The 16354-nt window shown below is 40.0% G+C and overlaps 2 protein-coding genes across 2 annotated transcripts; both read right to left on the bottom strand.

Annotated features, from left to right (window-relative positions):
* Nucleotides 1-728: 728 nt before the first annotated feature.
* LOC138872783 (uncharacterized) lies at nt 729-1121 on the bottom strand. Its single transcript, XM_070151199.1, has one exon. It carries the CDS (start codon nt 1119-1121, stop codon nt 729-731), a length of 393 nt encoding a protein of 130 aa, XP_070007300.1.
* A 1703-nt stretch (nt 1122-2824) lies between these two features.
* On the bottom strand, nt 2825-15197 carry LOC138872782 (uncharacterized). The gene is made up of 6 exons (XM_070151198.1): nt 14938-15197; nt 4472-5006; nt 4151-4360; nt 3644-3986; nt 3438-3529; nt 2825-3352 (listed from the first exon to the last, which is right to left on the bottom strand). The coding sequence occupies exons 1-6, from the start codon at nt 15195-15197 to the stop codon at nt 2825-2827; spliced, it is 1968 nt and encodes a 655-aa protein (XP_070007299.1).
* Between the last annotated feature and the right edge of the window lie 1157 nt (nt 15198-16354).

Here is a 16354-nt window from a genome sequence, read left to right as displayed (position 1 = left end):
ATCTGGAGACATGTTTGCTTTTGGCAATTTTGTCATTATGAAGATAGTGATTTTGATATGTATGAATACCCCTGTTATGTTTATTGTACCTGCATCCAAAGAAAAATCGTGAGTTTTGTGGGGAAGGTCGGTTCGTGCTTTTGTCTTCAGCTTGCCCATGCACCTCTCTTGAGATTCTGTTTGAGTTACCCTAGGTAACATCTGGCTGTCATAGAAATAAAGTTTTTAAAAAATATGCGTGCATTTGATGAATATAGTTATTTAAAAACATAGTAGTATGAAATATCAAGTAAATTAGATGAACCAATAACTGTGACACTTTAGAGACATTGCGACTTCTTTGCATTAGAATTTTGAGGGTCCTCTTCAAAATTCTACCCCAGTTTAATAAGCGGTTCTTTGGTCATTCCGTATATGATGAAATTGGCTGAACATGCTCCAGAATTTTGAGGGTCCTTCTCAAAATACTGCCCCAGTTTCTGACCATGGGGAAAATGAAGATTTTATAAAGATATGACCGAACCCACATGACTGCCTATGTATCCCCTCTTAAATGTGAATCAGGTCAAACGTTGTTCAATTACATCAGATGAAGAAATGCAAACAATCTAAACATAGTATCTTTTGACTGCGTTTGAATTGATAGGCTTTGGCCAAATCTCTCCATCCATTTCCGCGAGTATGAGTGCTCCTCCTGTTAGTACTCTTTGAACCATGTAGGGCACTTGCTAATTGGGTGAAAAATTCCCTTTGGATTCATCTTGATGCGGAAAGATCCGGTTTAGCACCAGCTGCCCTGGTGTGAACTGTCTGGGTCTGACCTTTTTGTTGAAAGCTCTGGACATTCTGTTCTGAAGAGGTTGACCATGGCATTCCACATTCATTCTTTTCACGTCAATAAGAGCCAATTGTTCATAGCGGCTTTGTATCCATTTTGCGTCGCTGAGTTCAACTTCTTGTATGATTCTTAAAGAAGGAATTTCAACTTCGGCGGTAATAACAAATTTAGTACCGTATACCAACAAGTAGGGATTTGCCCCGGTTGATGTGCAAACTGTGGTACGGTACCCCAATAAGGAAAATGGTAATTTCTCGTGCCATTGCTTGTGATTGTCTACCATATTTCTCAATATTTTCTTGATGATATTATTTGCAGCCTCCACGACTCCACTCATTTGAGGCATGTGGAATTCTTATGCTCGATTTTGAAGATTTCAGACATGGCTTTCATTAAGTCACTATTGAAGTTGGCGGCATTGTTGGTGATGATGGATTTTGGTACCCCGAATCGGCAAACAATACGTTCCCTCACAAAATTTGCGACGAATTTCTTAGTTGCAGCCTTATAAGATGCAACCTCAATCCATTTTATGAAGTAGTCTATGGCTACTAAAATGAATCTGTGCCCATTCGAAGTAGCGGGCTCGATCGGACCGATGACATCCATTCCCCAAGCGGCAAAAGGCCAAGGTGCACTTATTGGATTGAGTTCATTTGGTGGTACCCGTATCATATATGCATGTATTTGACACTGGTGATACCTTTAGACATACCTGATGCAGTTTGTTTCCATAGTCATCCAAAAATATCCTGCTTTCAATATTTTCTTGGCTAAAACGAAATCATTCATATGCGGTCCGCAAGTTCCGGCATGTATCTCTTAGAGCAGTTTGGAAGCTTCCTTGACATTAGTGCACCGTAATATCCTAGGTCTTTAGTCCTTCTGTACAGAATTCCTCCACTTTGGAAGAAATGGTTGGCTAATCTTCAGAGTGTGCATTTCTGAGTATGATTTGTAAGCTTCGGGTATTCTCCTTTTGCCAAGTATTCCTTGACATCATGGAACCACAGATTCCCATCCGTTTCTTCTTCAACATGAGCCCAATAAGCTGGTCGATGTGTCCGGGTGCATTATCATGGAAGACAAAGTGGCCAATGCGTCTGCGAATTCATTATGGATTCTCGGAACATGTTTGAACTCTATCTTTATGAACCTCTTCATCAACTCTTGCAGATCATATAAATATGGTAATATTTTGGTATTCTTTTTATCCCACTCTCCTAGAACCTGATGTACCAGAAGATCTAAATCACTAATTACCAGCAATTCCTAGATATTCATGTCAATGGCCAAATTGAGCCCCAAGATGCAAGCCTCATATTCTTCTATATTGTTAGTGTACGGAAACCTGAGTTTTGCGGATACCGGGTAATGCTGAGCTGTCTATGACACCAAAATGGCTCCAATACCCACTCCTTTGAAGTTCGAAGCCCCATTGAAGAACATTCTCCAACTGTCGTAAGTTTCGATGATATCTTCTCCTACAAATGATACTTCTTTATTGGGAAAATACATTTTCGGTGGTTCATATTCTCCTCCTATAGGATTTTCTGCAAGATGATCTGGTAATGCCTGTCCCTTGACTTCCTTCTGAGTTACAAAAACAATATCAAATTGACTCAACAATATCTACCATTTTGCTAGTTTCCCTGTAGGCATGAGTTTCTAGAAAATGTATTTCAGATGATCCATCCTTGATATGAGATATGTAGTGTAGGCACAGAAGTAGTGCCTCAATTTCTGAGCTATCCACGTCAGGGCACAACAGGTGCGTTCCAGCAAAAAATACTATGCTTCATAGGGTGTGAACTTCTTACTCAGATAGTATATGGCCTGGTCTTTTATCCCCGTCTCGTCTTGATGTCCCAAGACACAACCCGAAGCCCCATCTAGTACAGACAAATAGAGTAGCAGAGGTCTCCCGGTTCTGGCGGGACCAACTGGTGGTGTGGACAAATATTCCTTGATTTTGTGAAAAGCTTTCTAGCAGTCTTCAGTCCAACTTGTTGCGGCATCCTTCTTTAACATTTGGAAAATTGGCTCACAGATCACGGTCGATTGTGCTATGAAGCGGCTAATATAATTGAGACGCCCCAAGAAACTCATCATATCTTTCTTATTCTTTGGAGGTGGAAAATCCTGGATAGCTTTGAATTTTGACGGGTTTAGCTCTATTCCTCGGTGGCTGACGATGAATCCTAACAACTTCCCGGCAGGGACCCCAAAAGCACATTTTGCGGGGTTCAGTTTCAGATTGTACCTCCGAAGTCGATCAACGAACTTTCTCAAATCCACTATATGATTTGTATCCTTCTTGGATTTGATGATGACATCATCCACGTACACTTCTATCTCATTGTGTATCATGTCCTGGAAAATGGTTGTCATGGATCTCATATAAGTGGCCCCAGCATTCTTCAAACCAAAAATACACTCCCCATGGCGTAATAAAGGATGTCTTCTCGGCATCCTCTTCATACATCCAAATCTGATTATATCCCGCGAAGCAATCTGCAAAGGATTGGAGTTCATGCTTGGCACAGTTGTCGATTAGTGTGTGTATATTGGGTAATCTCGATAGACAACATACTCTGACCTTCCCATCCTTCTTTGGAACTGGCACGATGATATCCAACCAGGTAGGATATTCGACCACTCTGAGAACCTTAGCTTTGATCTGCTTGGTGACTTCATATTTTATTTTCAAACTCATATCTGACTTGAACTTTCTGAGCTTCTACTTTATAGGCGGACACATTGGGTTGGTAGGTAGTTTATGAGCCACTATAGATGTGCTCAAACCATTCATATCATCATAAGTCCATGAAAAAATGTCTTCATACTCTTTCAGAAAACGGGTGTACTCTTCTTTCTCTGATAGTGACAGGTGAATGCTTATGCGAGTTTCTTTGACTGTTTCAGAATCTCCCAAATTGACTATCTCGGTTTCGTCTAGATTAGACTTAGGCTTGTTCTCAAAATTTTCCACTTCTCTGGAAATTTCTTCAGGTATTATATCTTCTTCTTCTAATTCCTGTAAGTCACTATCCTTATGTTGCCTTGTTTCATTACATGTCAGAGTTGTCGGTTCATCAAGATAAGTAATAATACTATTGTAGAGAAATGTAAAGGATAATAATAAATACTAAAATAGCAATGCATTAAATAAATCTTGAAAACATCAAACAAGTACGGGTCGATGACTCGAGCAATTATTTTAAACAAAATATGTTCAAAAACAAAATATTGAAAATGTCATAAATGCTCAAACATTATTTTAAAAATAAATCATGCTAATTTCCAGGCTACCCAGGAACTCGACGGGCTTGGGATAAAAATAGCTCCTTTTCCCACGGTCTGAATTGTAAGGTCTTCCTCCTCCTCCTCCTCAACTATTGCACTCCAATCCATGTCTTCGTCATCTAGAAATAGGTTCCTTAGCCCAGCTAAAGCTTCATTTTCTTCAGACCCACATATCATGTCAATTTGTTGAAATGTCTGGTGCAAATGCGGTATTGGCTGTTCAAGAGGGTAATAAGGACCACGCCATGGCAGTGACCAATCATTGTACTCCTGTCAGGTGTACTGATATTCAAGTCCAAAAGTCGTACCATGGCGCTTTATTTGTACCGGCTTGGTAATCCCTTGGAGATTCTTGCCGAGACCCTTGCCGGGTTCATACCCTGTCCATAACAATATGCTTTTAATCTTGTTACTCCACCATTTGTCTTTCTCAATTGCATTGACGCGCTCGATGTAATGGTACGTTTCTCCCCCCAACTTCCTTCTATTCTTGACAACCAAAATAGTTTGATTGGTGTAAATGGGATTACTACCATCCCCGTGGATGATTACTTCCTGATGATTCCATTCGAACTTCACATCCTGGTGTAGAGAAGAGGCAACGGCCCCATCAGCATGTATCCACATTTGTCCCAACAACAAATTGTATGTGGAAGATATGTCCAATACTTGAAATTCAACATCAAACCAAGTCGGGCCCATTTGCAAACAGAGGTTGGTCTCCCAGATTGTGGCCCTTTGGGACCCATTGAATGCTTTCACGTTCATAATTCCTGCTCGTATTTCATGCAAACCTTTACCCAATTTCTTCAAAGTAGTCAATGGACAAATGTTGAGACTTGAACCCCCATCTATCAGGACCCTGGCGATGAATTTTCCTCAAATTGCATTATGATATGTAGTGCCGTGTTGTGACTCAGTCCTTCCAGTTGTCACACCTCCTGCTTTTACACCCCGAGGGGGTATACGAGAGTTTTTTCCAATTTAAGTGGCATTATTCGTTATGAGATTATTTATTTAATTCTTAGAGTCGCCACTTGGAATATTTTAATTGCTGTCCCAAGTCACCTGTTTATTTTAAATCTCAAATCGAGGAAATTTCGACTTTCCTTGTGAAGTTTGCGAACTAGAAATTCTATGTAAGGAATTTTGTTAACCCGAGAGAAGGTGTTAGGCATTTTCAGGTTCCGTGGTTCTAGCAAGGTCAAGGTCACTTAGTGATTTATACTTGGCTTAAATTGTTTAACTACTCATTTTAGAACCTATGTGCATTTACCTTTTTAACCGCTTTTAATCACTTGAATTATGCGTAATTAAAGAATTGAGTTACGCGTATGTATATTCTTTTCTTTTGGCGTGTCAAAATCATGTCACGCGAACATGTCCACGATTAATATCGCTTTTGTTGATTTATTAAAAAAGTTTGGTTGAAGTTGCGCGAACGCATCCCTCGAGTTACTTTTAGAATTAAAATTGCAATCATATTATGCAAACGTATATATAATCGCAATACTAATCTAAATCGGGCCTAAAGCAAACTATGATGGTTTGAACTAATAAGAAGTTTGCGAGGGCCATGGAAAGTTTAAAAATGGCGCACCTCGATCTTAAAGAATTATTATTAATTATACAAGGGTCATGGGTTATCTACTTTGGCTTATGGCACGCCTCAAAACTAATTTTTAAAGGAGTTAATTAATTAAAGAAGGCTTTAGGGGGTTTAAAATTATTTTTAAGCTAAAACTCGAATTGAAACTAACAATAAAAGGGCGGGTATTGAAGAACAATTGGGCATTTGGTTGTGTGAAGGGCCCAATTGGCTTTTGTAAGCTTACATGTCAAAAATCACAGGGGAACCAGGCTTGAGTGAAATCCAAAAGCACACTAGGATATCGAGAAAGCACTGGGCCAACGCTAAAGGCCCAATTGTATGATCCAGCACAGTCAATTAAGCAAAATTACAATTCTTCATGAGAACTTGAAATTAAAACAGCTACTGTCAAGCTCTTGCAAATGTAGACAAATACAAAGCATGTTCTTGATGTTCAACCACATTCTATGATAAATGTATTCCTTAATGTCATAACAACACAATCATTTACAATCTAATAGAATTTATGAATTCGAACCAAAAACTAGCATGATTCAAAATAAAGAATACATCTACCAGTATAAGCTCAACTCTATCCCGTTCCACACATTGAATCCCATTCCAAATGACCTTAAACAAATAGTTAATTTCCAAATGCATACATTCTACTACCCATAGCAACATTTGACTTCTAATATTAATCAATTTGGACAGTGTTTATGCAGTAACATGAAATCTTCTCCCAAAATACACACAACATGGGCCTCAACTCATCCTTCACAACAACAAACCAAACCTCAAAACCATTGCAACGGTTCAAATCCTCTTTTCAAAGAATAATAAACACTGAACTGATTGTACTACAACTTTAAATAAGGCTACTATGCAAATTGCTATTCTCAACATGGATTTTGACCATATACTATAGAACAAATCCATTCGCAACAAGAACATATCACGATAAACTTAAAACATGATGAAATGGACAAGAAGAATGGAATCAGAAATGAATAGCCTAAGGGCAATGTAAAAAATAAGGCCCTAAAACAACATGATTATTATTGACATCAACAAGAAGACATGTCTTTCATGCAACAACATATTCAAACTTCATATCCACTCATGGTTCAAAAGAGTACCTGGAAATTGGAAGAGAAAGAAGGAAAATGAAGAGTTAGCAACAGCAATAGCAGAATCAACTCAGCAAAAACAGCAAACTCAGCCTCTTTAAACCATTTTTAAACCCAAAATGACCAGAAATTCTTGAAAGATTTCAAACTCTAAAGAATGACAGTAGAACTAGACCAATTTCCATTAAAATGCAAAGGATTTTATGTATATTTCAACTCACCCTTTTCTACTTTTTAGGGTTTTGAATCTATGAAAAAAAATCTCCCCTTGGGAGTGAAGAAAATAGCCCTTTATAGAGAAGCTTTAGGGCAGCAGAAATGATTTCAATTTTTGCCCTTTAATCCTTCTCCAATTTTCATTTTTGCTATTGAATCCTTAGTCTTAAAATCTGGTTTTTAAACTAGTCCCAAACCCACCTTATAGGCAGCTTTCTAAATCAGTTACACAACATTTCCATACCCAAACTTCCCAGACTACCCTTTAAAACCTTGTTATTTACCCCCAGCAAATCAAATGGGTCAAGCCTGACCCAAGGCCCAAAGCAAAATGAGTGGGATTTCCTTGAAACTAGGTCAGAAATGAACCCCAAAACCCAAACCAAATCAGCAAATTATTTTAGTGATCCATGAAAAGCAGAAGAGAAAACAACTTGAATGATTTCAAAACCAAAAACTTATCTAAATGACTAAATCTTAAACTAACACAAATGAGCTATAATTAAACTAGCCACAAAATCTAATTAAGCTGAATATAAGACTAACACAAAATCAGAAGCTTAACATGACTAGAATAAAACCTGAACAGGCGAATGAATAATCCAAGCAAAACTCAACGAACAACCTTTTAAAATTGGAAAAGAATTGGGAAACACACGGTACGAATGTAAACACAGAACAAACAAAGGGAAAATCTAGGTTTAGAATTTGAACCTTTACTAATTTCGAATCAGAGGAAAACTATTTAGAGAAAAGGAGAAGAAAAGAAAGGGAATAGAAGGTGAAATACATAAACGGATAGAAAAATGAATGAAAACTTACCCAGTTAATGCTTGAAACAACATTGGAATCTCCGATTTAACCAAAGTCAGTGCTAATCACTTGTTTTTTGTGAATAACAAGCAAAAATCATTAATTTTGTGTTAAATAAGGCTTTGAAACTCGAAAGTGCGGAGGTCTGGGTCTTGCATGCCACAGATCCGATGTAAGTTGATTTTGGGGCTTAGGGCTTCAACCTTAGATTCAAGATTCAAACCAGTGTAGAGGATTCGAGAGATGCTAGTTAGGGATTAGGAAAGAGGAGGCCATGGGGGTTTTGTGGTGTTAATTTGGGGCCGATTTGAGGCGGCAGCGCCACCGGAGAGGGTGAGAATATTAGGGCGGCGCTTAGGGTTTTGGTCTCTGGTGAGGGAGATGAAGTGAAGAGATGAACTGGGGGGTGTAGCCCTTCAGACAGTTATATACACCTAGACAGGCTACTTCCGGGTCGTTCGATCAAGTGAGATCAACGGTTCAGATCGGGGGAACTGAAAACGGGGTCGTTTGGTCATTTGAAGGGGTGGACCGGGTATGGGGAAGAATTGGGCCTGAAATTAGACGGGTAATGAGTGAAATTAATTGGGCTTGGGGGGAACATAATTAAAGGAGCCCAAAAAATCAGTTCTCTTTATTTCTTTTCATTTTCCAATTTTCTTTCTTTTTCAAATTAAAATAAACCTAAATTATCTTCTAAGAACTAAATTAATCTACCAAATTACTCTTTATAGTAATTACAAAAATTAATTAAGTCCTAAATTAAGAGAAAACTATAACAATTCGAAAATTAAAGAGTTAAAAATGCAAAATGAACTATTTTTATGATTTTTTCTAATTTTGTAAAACAACTAATTTACTAATTAATATAAAATATAAAATTAAGTCCTAAATGAAAATGCAATGTATTTTTGTATTTTTTATGAATTAAATAAAAATTAAACATGCACACAAAAATGCAAATAATCATAAAAATTCTACAATAATCATAAAATAACAAATAATTAAAAGAAAAATCTAATTCTTTGGAATTCTATAGGAGTAATTCATGTGAGGCAAAAATCACGTGCTCACAGCTACCCCTCTTTGCTCGGAGACACGGAGTGTTTTCGGGAAAAGATAAAATGAGCAATTATGAGGGATTTTTGCCCGTTTGAAACTCCATGAGAAGAATTTTTGAAAGAGCCTGACCGAACCTTGCTTCAGAGGTTGCCTACATATCCTTGGCTATAAAGGAATCAGATCAGTATAGTTCTGGAAGTTTCGGTAGCTGGGACTATTGGGAAGCTGTGATTTCATTGTTGCTGCTGCGGCTACTGCTTGCTGAACTCCTTATTACACCAAAATAAAAAAATAAAAAGCTAAACTAGCTAAGTCTATCAACTATGAGTTACAAGATTCCTATCTATAAATCCTTTAAAGCTTGATCTCAGGTCTTGGCTGGCTCTTGCCGTAGACTCCGATCTGAATCATGATGCTCGTCAACTGCAGCCGCTGGTTCATTCTTCATCTTTGGATCAAGGTGGAACACGCGAAGCCTGTGACTTCAATTATACCTTGAGCAGTCCGCATCCTTCTCCACTTCAGCACTTTGAGTTCATTTATTTTTACTCTTTTTCTTCTTCTTTTCTTTATTTTGGATTGAGACTCATTTTTTTGGTCGTCTTGAATCCTGTGCCTCGAGGTCAAACCTGCTCAGACACCAAAACAAATAAGCGAACGAAATTTTTCTGCCCCAGTTTTCACTAGGAAAATTTCGTGAGTTATAATAACAAAACCCTACACTATTTCTCTACTGAAAAAAAAAATAAGGATCATGTATCTTTAAGAGAAAGGGATTAGGGAATGGAGACCTATAACTATAAAACTCAACCAGGGAGTGGAGACCCTGTGTTGGAAAATGTGACTAGGGAGTGGAGGCCCTATGTCTAAAAATCTCAACTAGGGATTAGAGACCCTATATTGGTAAAAGGCAACTAGGGGATGGAGACCCTAAGTCTAAAAATCTCAACTAGGGGTTGGAGACCCTACGTTGGCAAAAGGCGACTAGGGGATGGAGACCCTATGTCTAAAATCTCAACTAGGGGTTGGAGACCCTATGTTGACAAAATGTGACCAGGGGATGGAGACCCTATATCTAAAAAACTTTAACTAGGGATTGGAGACCCTATGTTGGCAAAAGACGACTAGGGGATGGAGACCCTATGTCTAAAATCTCAACTAGGGGTTGGAGACCCTATGTTGGCAAAAGACGACTAGGGGATGAAGACCCTATGTCTCTAAAATCTCAACTAGGGGTTGGAGACCCTATGTTGGTAAAAGGCGACTAGGGGATGGAAACCCTATGTCTAAAAATCTCAACTAGGGGTTGGAGACCCTATGTTGGCAAAAGTCGGTGGAGACCCTATGTCTAAAATCTCAACTAGGTATTGGAGACCCTATGTTGGCAAAAGGCGGTGGAAACACTATGTCTAAAATCTCAACTAGGGTTTGGAGACCCTACGTTGCCAAAAGGCGACTAGGGGATGGAGACCCTATGTCTAAAAATCTCAACTAGGGATTGGAGACCTTATGTTGGCAAAAGGCGACAAGGGGATTGAGATCCTATGTCTAAAATCTCAACTAGGAGTTGGAGACCCTATGTTGGCAAAAGACGACTAGGGGATGGAGACCCTATGTCTAAAAATCTCAATTAGGGGTTGGAGACCCTATGTTGGCAAAAGGCCACTAGGGGATGGAGACCCTATGTCTAAAATCTCAACTAGGGCTTGGAGACCCTATGTTGGCAAAAGGCGGCTAGGGGATGAAGACCTTATGTCTAAAATCTCAACTAGGGGTTGGAGATCATACATTGGCAAAAGGAGACTAAGGGATGGAGAACCTATGTCTAAAAATCTCAACTAAGGGTTGGAGACCCTATGTTGGCAAAAGGCGACTAGAGGATGGAGAACATATGTCTAAAAATCTCAACTAGGGGTTGGAGACCCTATGTTGGCAAAAGGCGACTAGGGGATGGAGACCCTATGTCTAAAATCTCAACTAGGTGTTGGAGACCCTATGTTGGCAAAAGGCGACTAGGGGATGGAGACCCTATGTCTAAAATCTCAACTAGGGGTTGGAGACCCTACGTTGGCAAAAGGCGACTAGGGGATGGAGATCCTATGTCTAAAAATCTCAACTAGCGGTTGGAGACCCTATTTTGGCAAAAGGCAACTAGGGGATGGAGCCCCTATTTCTAAAATCTGAACTAGGGGTTAGAGACCCTATGTTGGAGAAAGACGACTAAGGGATGGAGACCCTATGTCTAAAATCTCAACTAGGGGTTGGAGACCCTATGTTGGCATAAGGCGACTAGGGGATGGAGACCCTATGTCTAAAAATCTCAACTAGGGGTTGGAGACCCTATGTTGGCAAAAGGCAATTAGTGGATGGAGACCCTATGTCTAAAAATCACAACTAGGGGTTGGAGACGCTATGTTGGCAAAAGGCGACTAGGGAATGGAGACCCTATGTCTAAAAATCTCAACTAGGGGTTGGATACCCTATACTCGCAAAAGGCGACTAGGGGATGTAGACCTTATGTCTAAAAAATCTCTACTAGGGGTTGGAGACCCTATGTTGGCAAAAGGCGACTAGGGGATGGAGACCCTATGTCTAAAAATCTCAACTAGGTGTTGGAGACCCTATGTTGGCAAAAGGAGACTAGGGGATGGAGAACCTATGTCTAAAAAAATCTCAACTAGGGGTTGGAGATCCTTTGTTGGCAAATGGCGACTAGGGAATGGAGACCCTATTTCTAAAAAAATCTGAACTAGGGGTTGGAGATCCTATGTTGGCAAAAGGTGACTAGGGGATGGACACCCTATGTCTAAAAATCTCAACTAGGGGGTGGGGACCCTATGTTGGAAAAGCATAAAAGATTGAGATTGGGGATTCTAAACTACCATTTTTTGAATTTTCTTCTTGCCTTTCTTTTTTTTTTCAAATTGTTTTCCTTTCTTTTTTTTTATTTCAAGGAATGAGTAAATGCGGGAAAGAAAAATTGGAGTGGACTTCCCTTTTTATCGGTTGTTGTTGCTAGGCTGTTTCTAGCGTTTGCACATTTCTTTTTCCTTTTTGGTTGCACCTGTTTCTTGCGCAGTTGCTTTGGATTGGCCTGCTTCAAATTTTCAAACAAAGAACAATTGTTAGTTTGAAACGGTGGTTGGTTTTGTGGCCTTGATTGTTTTTGATCACTCTATCTTGGCCCAACTCTTTTGGTGAGAACCTCTGCTGCTTGTTGGCTTTTCTGAAGATTGATCTCTCTCCTAAACCGAGGAACTCATATTTCCAGACTTTCCAGATGACGGTTCACCCTTGTGGGGCTTTCGTCCTTTCACCTTATTCTGCCTCTAGGGGCTTTTGACTTTGGATTTCTTTTCATTTTCAATAACTTTGATTTCAGAGCATCAGCCATCATGGTCAGCCAAGATCGACTTGATGCATCCACTGAGGCTGGGTACTTGTCGTTGGACTTGGCTTTTATTAAGAAGAAACCTGTAAAACCAATCTTGCCGCCTTTTATTTGTATTAGTTTCGGAACAGAGTTAGACCGAAAGGGGTTCAAAGGAAAGTAAACATAGGACAAGAAAGTGAATTTAAGGAGAAGTGTCTCTTTCGGAGAGGAAAGAAGGACTTATCTGGAGTGCACGCAGACTTTAATAGATATGACATGCTTCTTGGACTGGATACCTGATCTGCACAACTATCCAACCTCTCATAAACCCATTGCGACCCATGTTTTAAAATTGAGAAACCTTGCCAGGACTCTTCTGGTGCCAATGGTGGTGGGTGATTTTTTCTTTTCAATCAACGGCACCCTTTGTGGGTTTTCGCCAATCGACCTCTCTCATTTCTGTTCTCACCGTTGCCTTATAGTGCTCTTTACGAGTTTTCACTAACAAGACTCTCTCGTTTTTCAGTTTCTCTGCTCACTATCGCCTTACGGTGCCCGTAGGTAACCAATAAGACTCTCTCATTTTATTTCTCTCATCTTGATTGCATCGATTGATTGGAAGGACTTGAACAAGGTTTGGGTAAAAAGAACTTGGATCGAATTACAACTTTGGAATGGTTCAGGCAGAATCATCGTCGAACCATTATAACATCTGCCCCAGTTTCCCTTTTTGGGGGAAACTAGATTTTTGTTTTGGTGTGACTGAACCCTAGAGAGAGGCTACCTACGTATCCTTTCGGAATCAAGTCGAACGTAGTTCAGAAAAACATTTTGTTTTTGTTGTTTTGTTGTTTTTTCTTTTTCTTTTTCTTTTATTTTGTTGCTTTTTTTTACAAACGTCTTCAAGTTCCAAAGAGGGTAACGAAAGAAAGGGTTATCAAAGGATTAAAGTGTTTGGGGTAGCGAAAATGAAATCTTTCATCATCCCAATCGGATAATGTTATTGCTACAGAAGGATTAAACATAGTAGCTTTTGACTGCATCTGCATTTACAGCTGTTTCGGGGTCATTTCCTTCGATGTCTCCTAGGTATAATGCCCCTATTGGCAACAATTTTCTGATAATGTATGGTCCCTTCCAATTAGGAGCAAACTTTCCTTTTGCTTCCTGATGATGGGGAAGAATACGCCTTAAAACGAGTTGCCCCACTTCAAAGTTTCTAGGCCGCACTTTCTTGTTGTGGGCACGGGCCATTCTTTGTTGATACAATTGCTCGTGGCAGACTGCGGCCATTCGCTTTTCATCGATCAGGGTTAACTGTTCCAGACAGGTTTTGACCCACTCACTGTCTTCAATTTCAGCTTCAACAATGATCCGAAGAGAAGGGATTTCAACTTCTGCGGGTATTACGGCTTCAGTGCCATAAACCAAAAGATATGGGGTTGCTCCAACTGATGTGCGCATAGTAGTGTGATATCCCAACAATGCAAACGACAACTTTTCATGCCCTGCCTGGAACTTTGAATCATCTTTCTCAAAATCTTTTTGATGTTCTTGTTTGCTGCTTCGACGACACCATTGTCTTTGGACCAATAAGGAGTAGAATTTCGATGCGTGATCTTAAGCTTATCACATATCTCCCTCATCAAGTGGCTATTCAAATTTGCAGCATTATCCGTAATGTGCACGAATACCAAAATGGCAGATGAGATTAGAATGCATGAAGTTTACCACAGCTTTCGTGGTGATAGATTTGAGAGTAATTGCTTCAACCCACTTTGTGAAGTAGTCGATAACGACAAATATGAATCTATGCCCATTTGAAGCTTTTGACTCAATCGGCCCAATGACGTCCATGCCCTAAGCAACAAATGGCCAAGGTGCTGACATGGGATGCAGTTCTATAGGCGGTGCATGAATCAAATCACCGTGCACCTGACATTGATGACATTTCCGGACGAAACTGAAGCAGTTGTTTTCCATAGTCATTCAATAATAGCCTGCTCGGAAGATTTTCTTTGCCAAAACATACCCATTCATGTGGGGTCCGCACACTCCTACGTGCACTTCATACATGATTCTTCCGGCCTCTTCGGCGTCAACACATCTTAACAAGTTGAGATCCAGATTCCTTTTGTACAAGACCTCGCTGCTCAAAAAGAAACCACTTGCGAGCCGTCTAATGGTTCTCTTTTGGTCTCTACTGGCTTGCTCGAGATATTCTTTAGTTTCCAGAAACCTCTTTATATCATGATACCATGGCTGAATATTTGGTTCTGTCTCAACCGTATTGCAGTTACCGTGCCTTTCCCAGATTTGAATTTCTAATTGGTCAATGTGGGCATTGCCTGGGTATGGCAGCATCGAGGCCAAAGTAGCGAGCGCATCAGCTAACTCATTATGAAAACGAGGAATGTACCTGAACTCAACTAACTTGAACCGCCTGCCAAGATCTTCCACATGTTGCCTGTAGGGAATAAGTTTGATATCTCGAGTTTCCCATTCTCCTTGAGCTTGTCGGATAATTAGATCTGAATCTCCCATAATCAACAATTCTTCGACATCTTGGTCGATTGCCATGTTCATACCCATAATGTAGGCTTCATACTTAGCAGTGTTGTTTGTGCAGAAAAACCGAAGCTGGGTTGTGGCTGGATAATGCTGACCAGTGGGTGAAATCAAGATTGCCCCAACTCTAATACCTTTTGCGTTCACATCCTCATCGAAGAACATTTTCCAAGCATTGGTGTCTTCAGATAGTACCTCAATTGAATTTAACTCTTCATCCGGGAAATAGGTGCTCAAAGGCTGGTATTCATCATCAACGGGGTTTTCAGCAAGGTGATCTGCTAAAGCTTGGGCTTTCATTGTCGTGCATGTGACATAGACTATGTCAAATTCAGTGAGTAATATCTGCCATTTTGCTAAGCTCCCCGTGGGCATCAGCTTCTGGAATATGTACTTTAGAGGATTCAACCTGGTCGTGAGGTAAGTGGTGTAGGCTAGCAAATAATGCCGCAGCTTCTGAGCGACCTAAGTTAAAGCGCAACAAGTTCTTTCCAATAAAGTGTACTTGGCTTCATAATTGGTAAACTTCTTGCTCAGATAGTAGATGACTTGCTCTCTCTTTCCAGTCACATCGTGTTGCCCGAGGACACAACCAAAATAATTTTCCAAGACTGTCAGATACAAGAACAGAGGCCTCCCATATTCTGGTGGGACCAAAACTGGTGGGTTCGACAGATATTCTTTGATTTTGTTAAAGGATTCTTGACACTAATCTGTCCATTTAATCCCTACATCTTTCTTTAACAGCTTGAATATGGGTCCACACGTGGAGGTCAACTGGGCAATGAACCGGATGATGTAGTTCAATCTACCCAATAAACTCATAACATCCTTCTTGGTTTTCGGAGGAGGCAAATCCCGAATGGACTTTATCTTTGTTGGGTCTAACTCAATTCCCCTTCGGCTGACTACGAAACCCAAGAGTTTGCCAAATGGGACTCCAAATGCGCACTTGGCAGGGTTTAGCTTCAAATCATATTTGCGTAACCGCTCAAAGAATTTTCTCAAGTCCCAAACATGGTCATCCTGAGTTTTGGACTTGATGATCACATCGTCCACATACACCTTTATCTCTTGGTGCATCATGTCATGAAAATGGCAGTCATGGCCCTCATATATGTTTCCCCGGCGTTCTTCTGACCAAAAGGCATGACCCTGTGATAGTAGGTGCCCCAGGGTATTGTTAAAGCTGTCTTTTCCGCATCCTTTTCATCCATTAAGACCTAATGATACCCAACATAACAATCCACAAAAGACTGTATCTCATATTTGCCACAGTTATCCACAATGATGTGGATGTTCGGCAAAGAGAAATTATCCTTGGGACTTGCTTTGTTCAGATCTCTGTAGTCCACACACATTCGAGTTTCCCGTCTTTCTTTAGCACTGGAACTACATTATCTAACCATGTGGTGTATCGAACCACTCAGATCATCCCCGCTTTTAACTGTTTTGTG

This window comes from Nicotiana sylvestris, chromosome 7 (assembly GCF_000393655.2).
Source record: "Nicotiana sylvestris chromosome 7, ASM39365v2, whole genome shotgun sequence".
NCBI classification, from domain to species: Eukaryota; Viridiplantae; Streptophyta; class Magnoliopsida; order Solanales; family Solanaceae; genus Nicotiana; species Nicotiana sylvestris.
The sequence above is the reverse complement of the archived record's forward strand: the minus strand, read 5'-3'. Positions and strand labels throughout refer to the sequence as shown.

Excerpts from the sequence above, each read along its gene's own strand:
- LOC138872783 (XM_070151199.1), bottom strand. The coding sequence starts at position 1,121 with ATGGTAGACAATCACAAGCAATGGCACGAGAAATTACCATTTTCCTTA.
- LOC138872782 (XM_070151198.1), bottom strand. The coding sequence starts at position 15,197 with ATGAAAGCCCAAGCTTTAGCAGATCACCTTGCTGAAAACCCCGTTGAT. Across the intron at positions 5,007-14,937 it reads TGCACAAACAACACTGCTAA|GGTCCTGATAGATGGGGGTT; the intron begins GTATGAAGCCTA and ends ATTCATCGCCAG. Across the intron at positions 3,353-3,437 it reads TTCCAAAGAAGGATGGGAAG|ATTGCTTCGCGGGATATAAT; the intron begins GTCAGAGTATGT and ends AATCCTTTGCAG.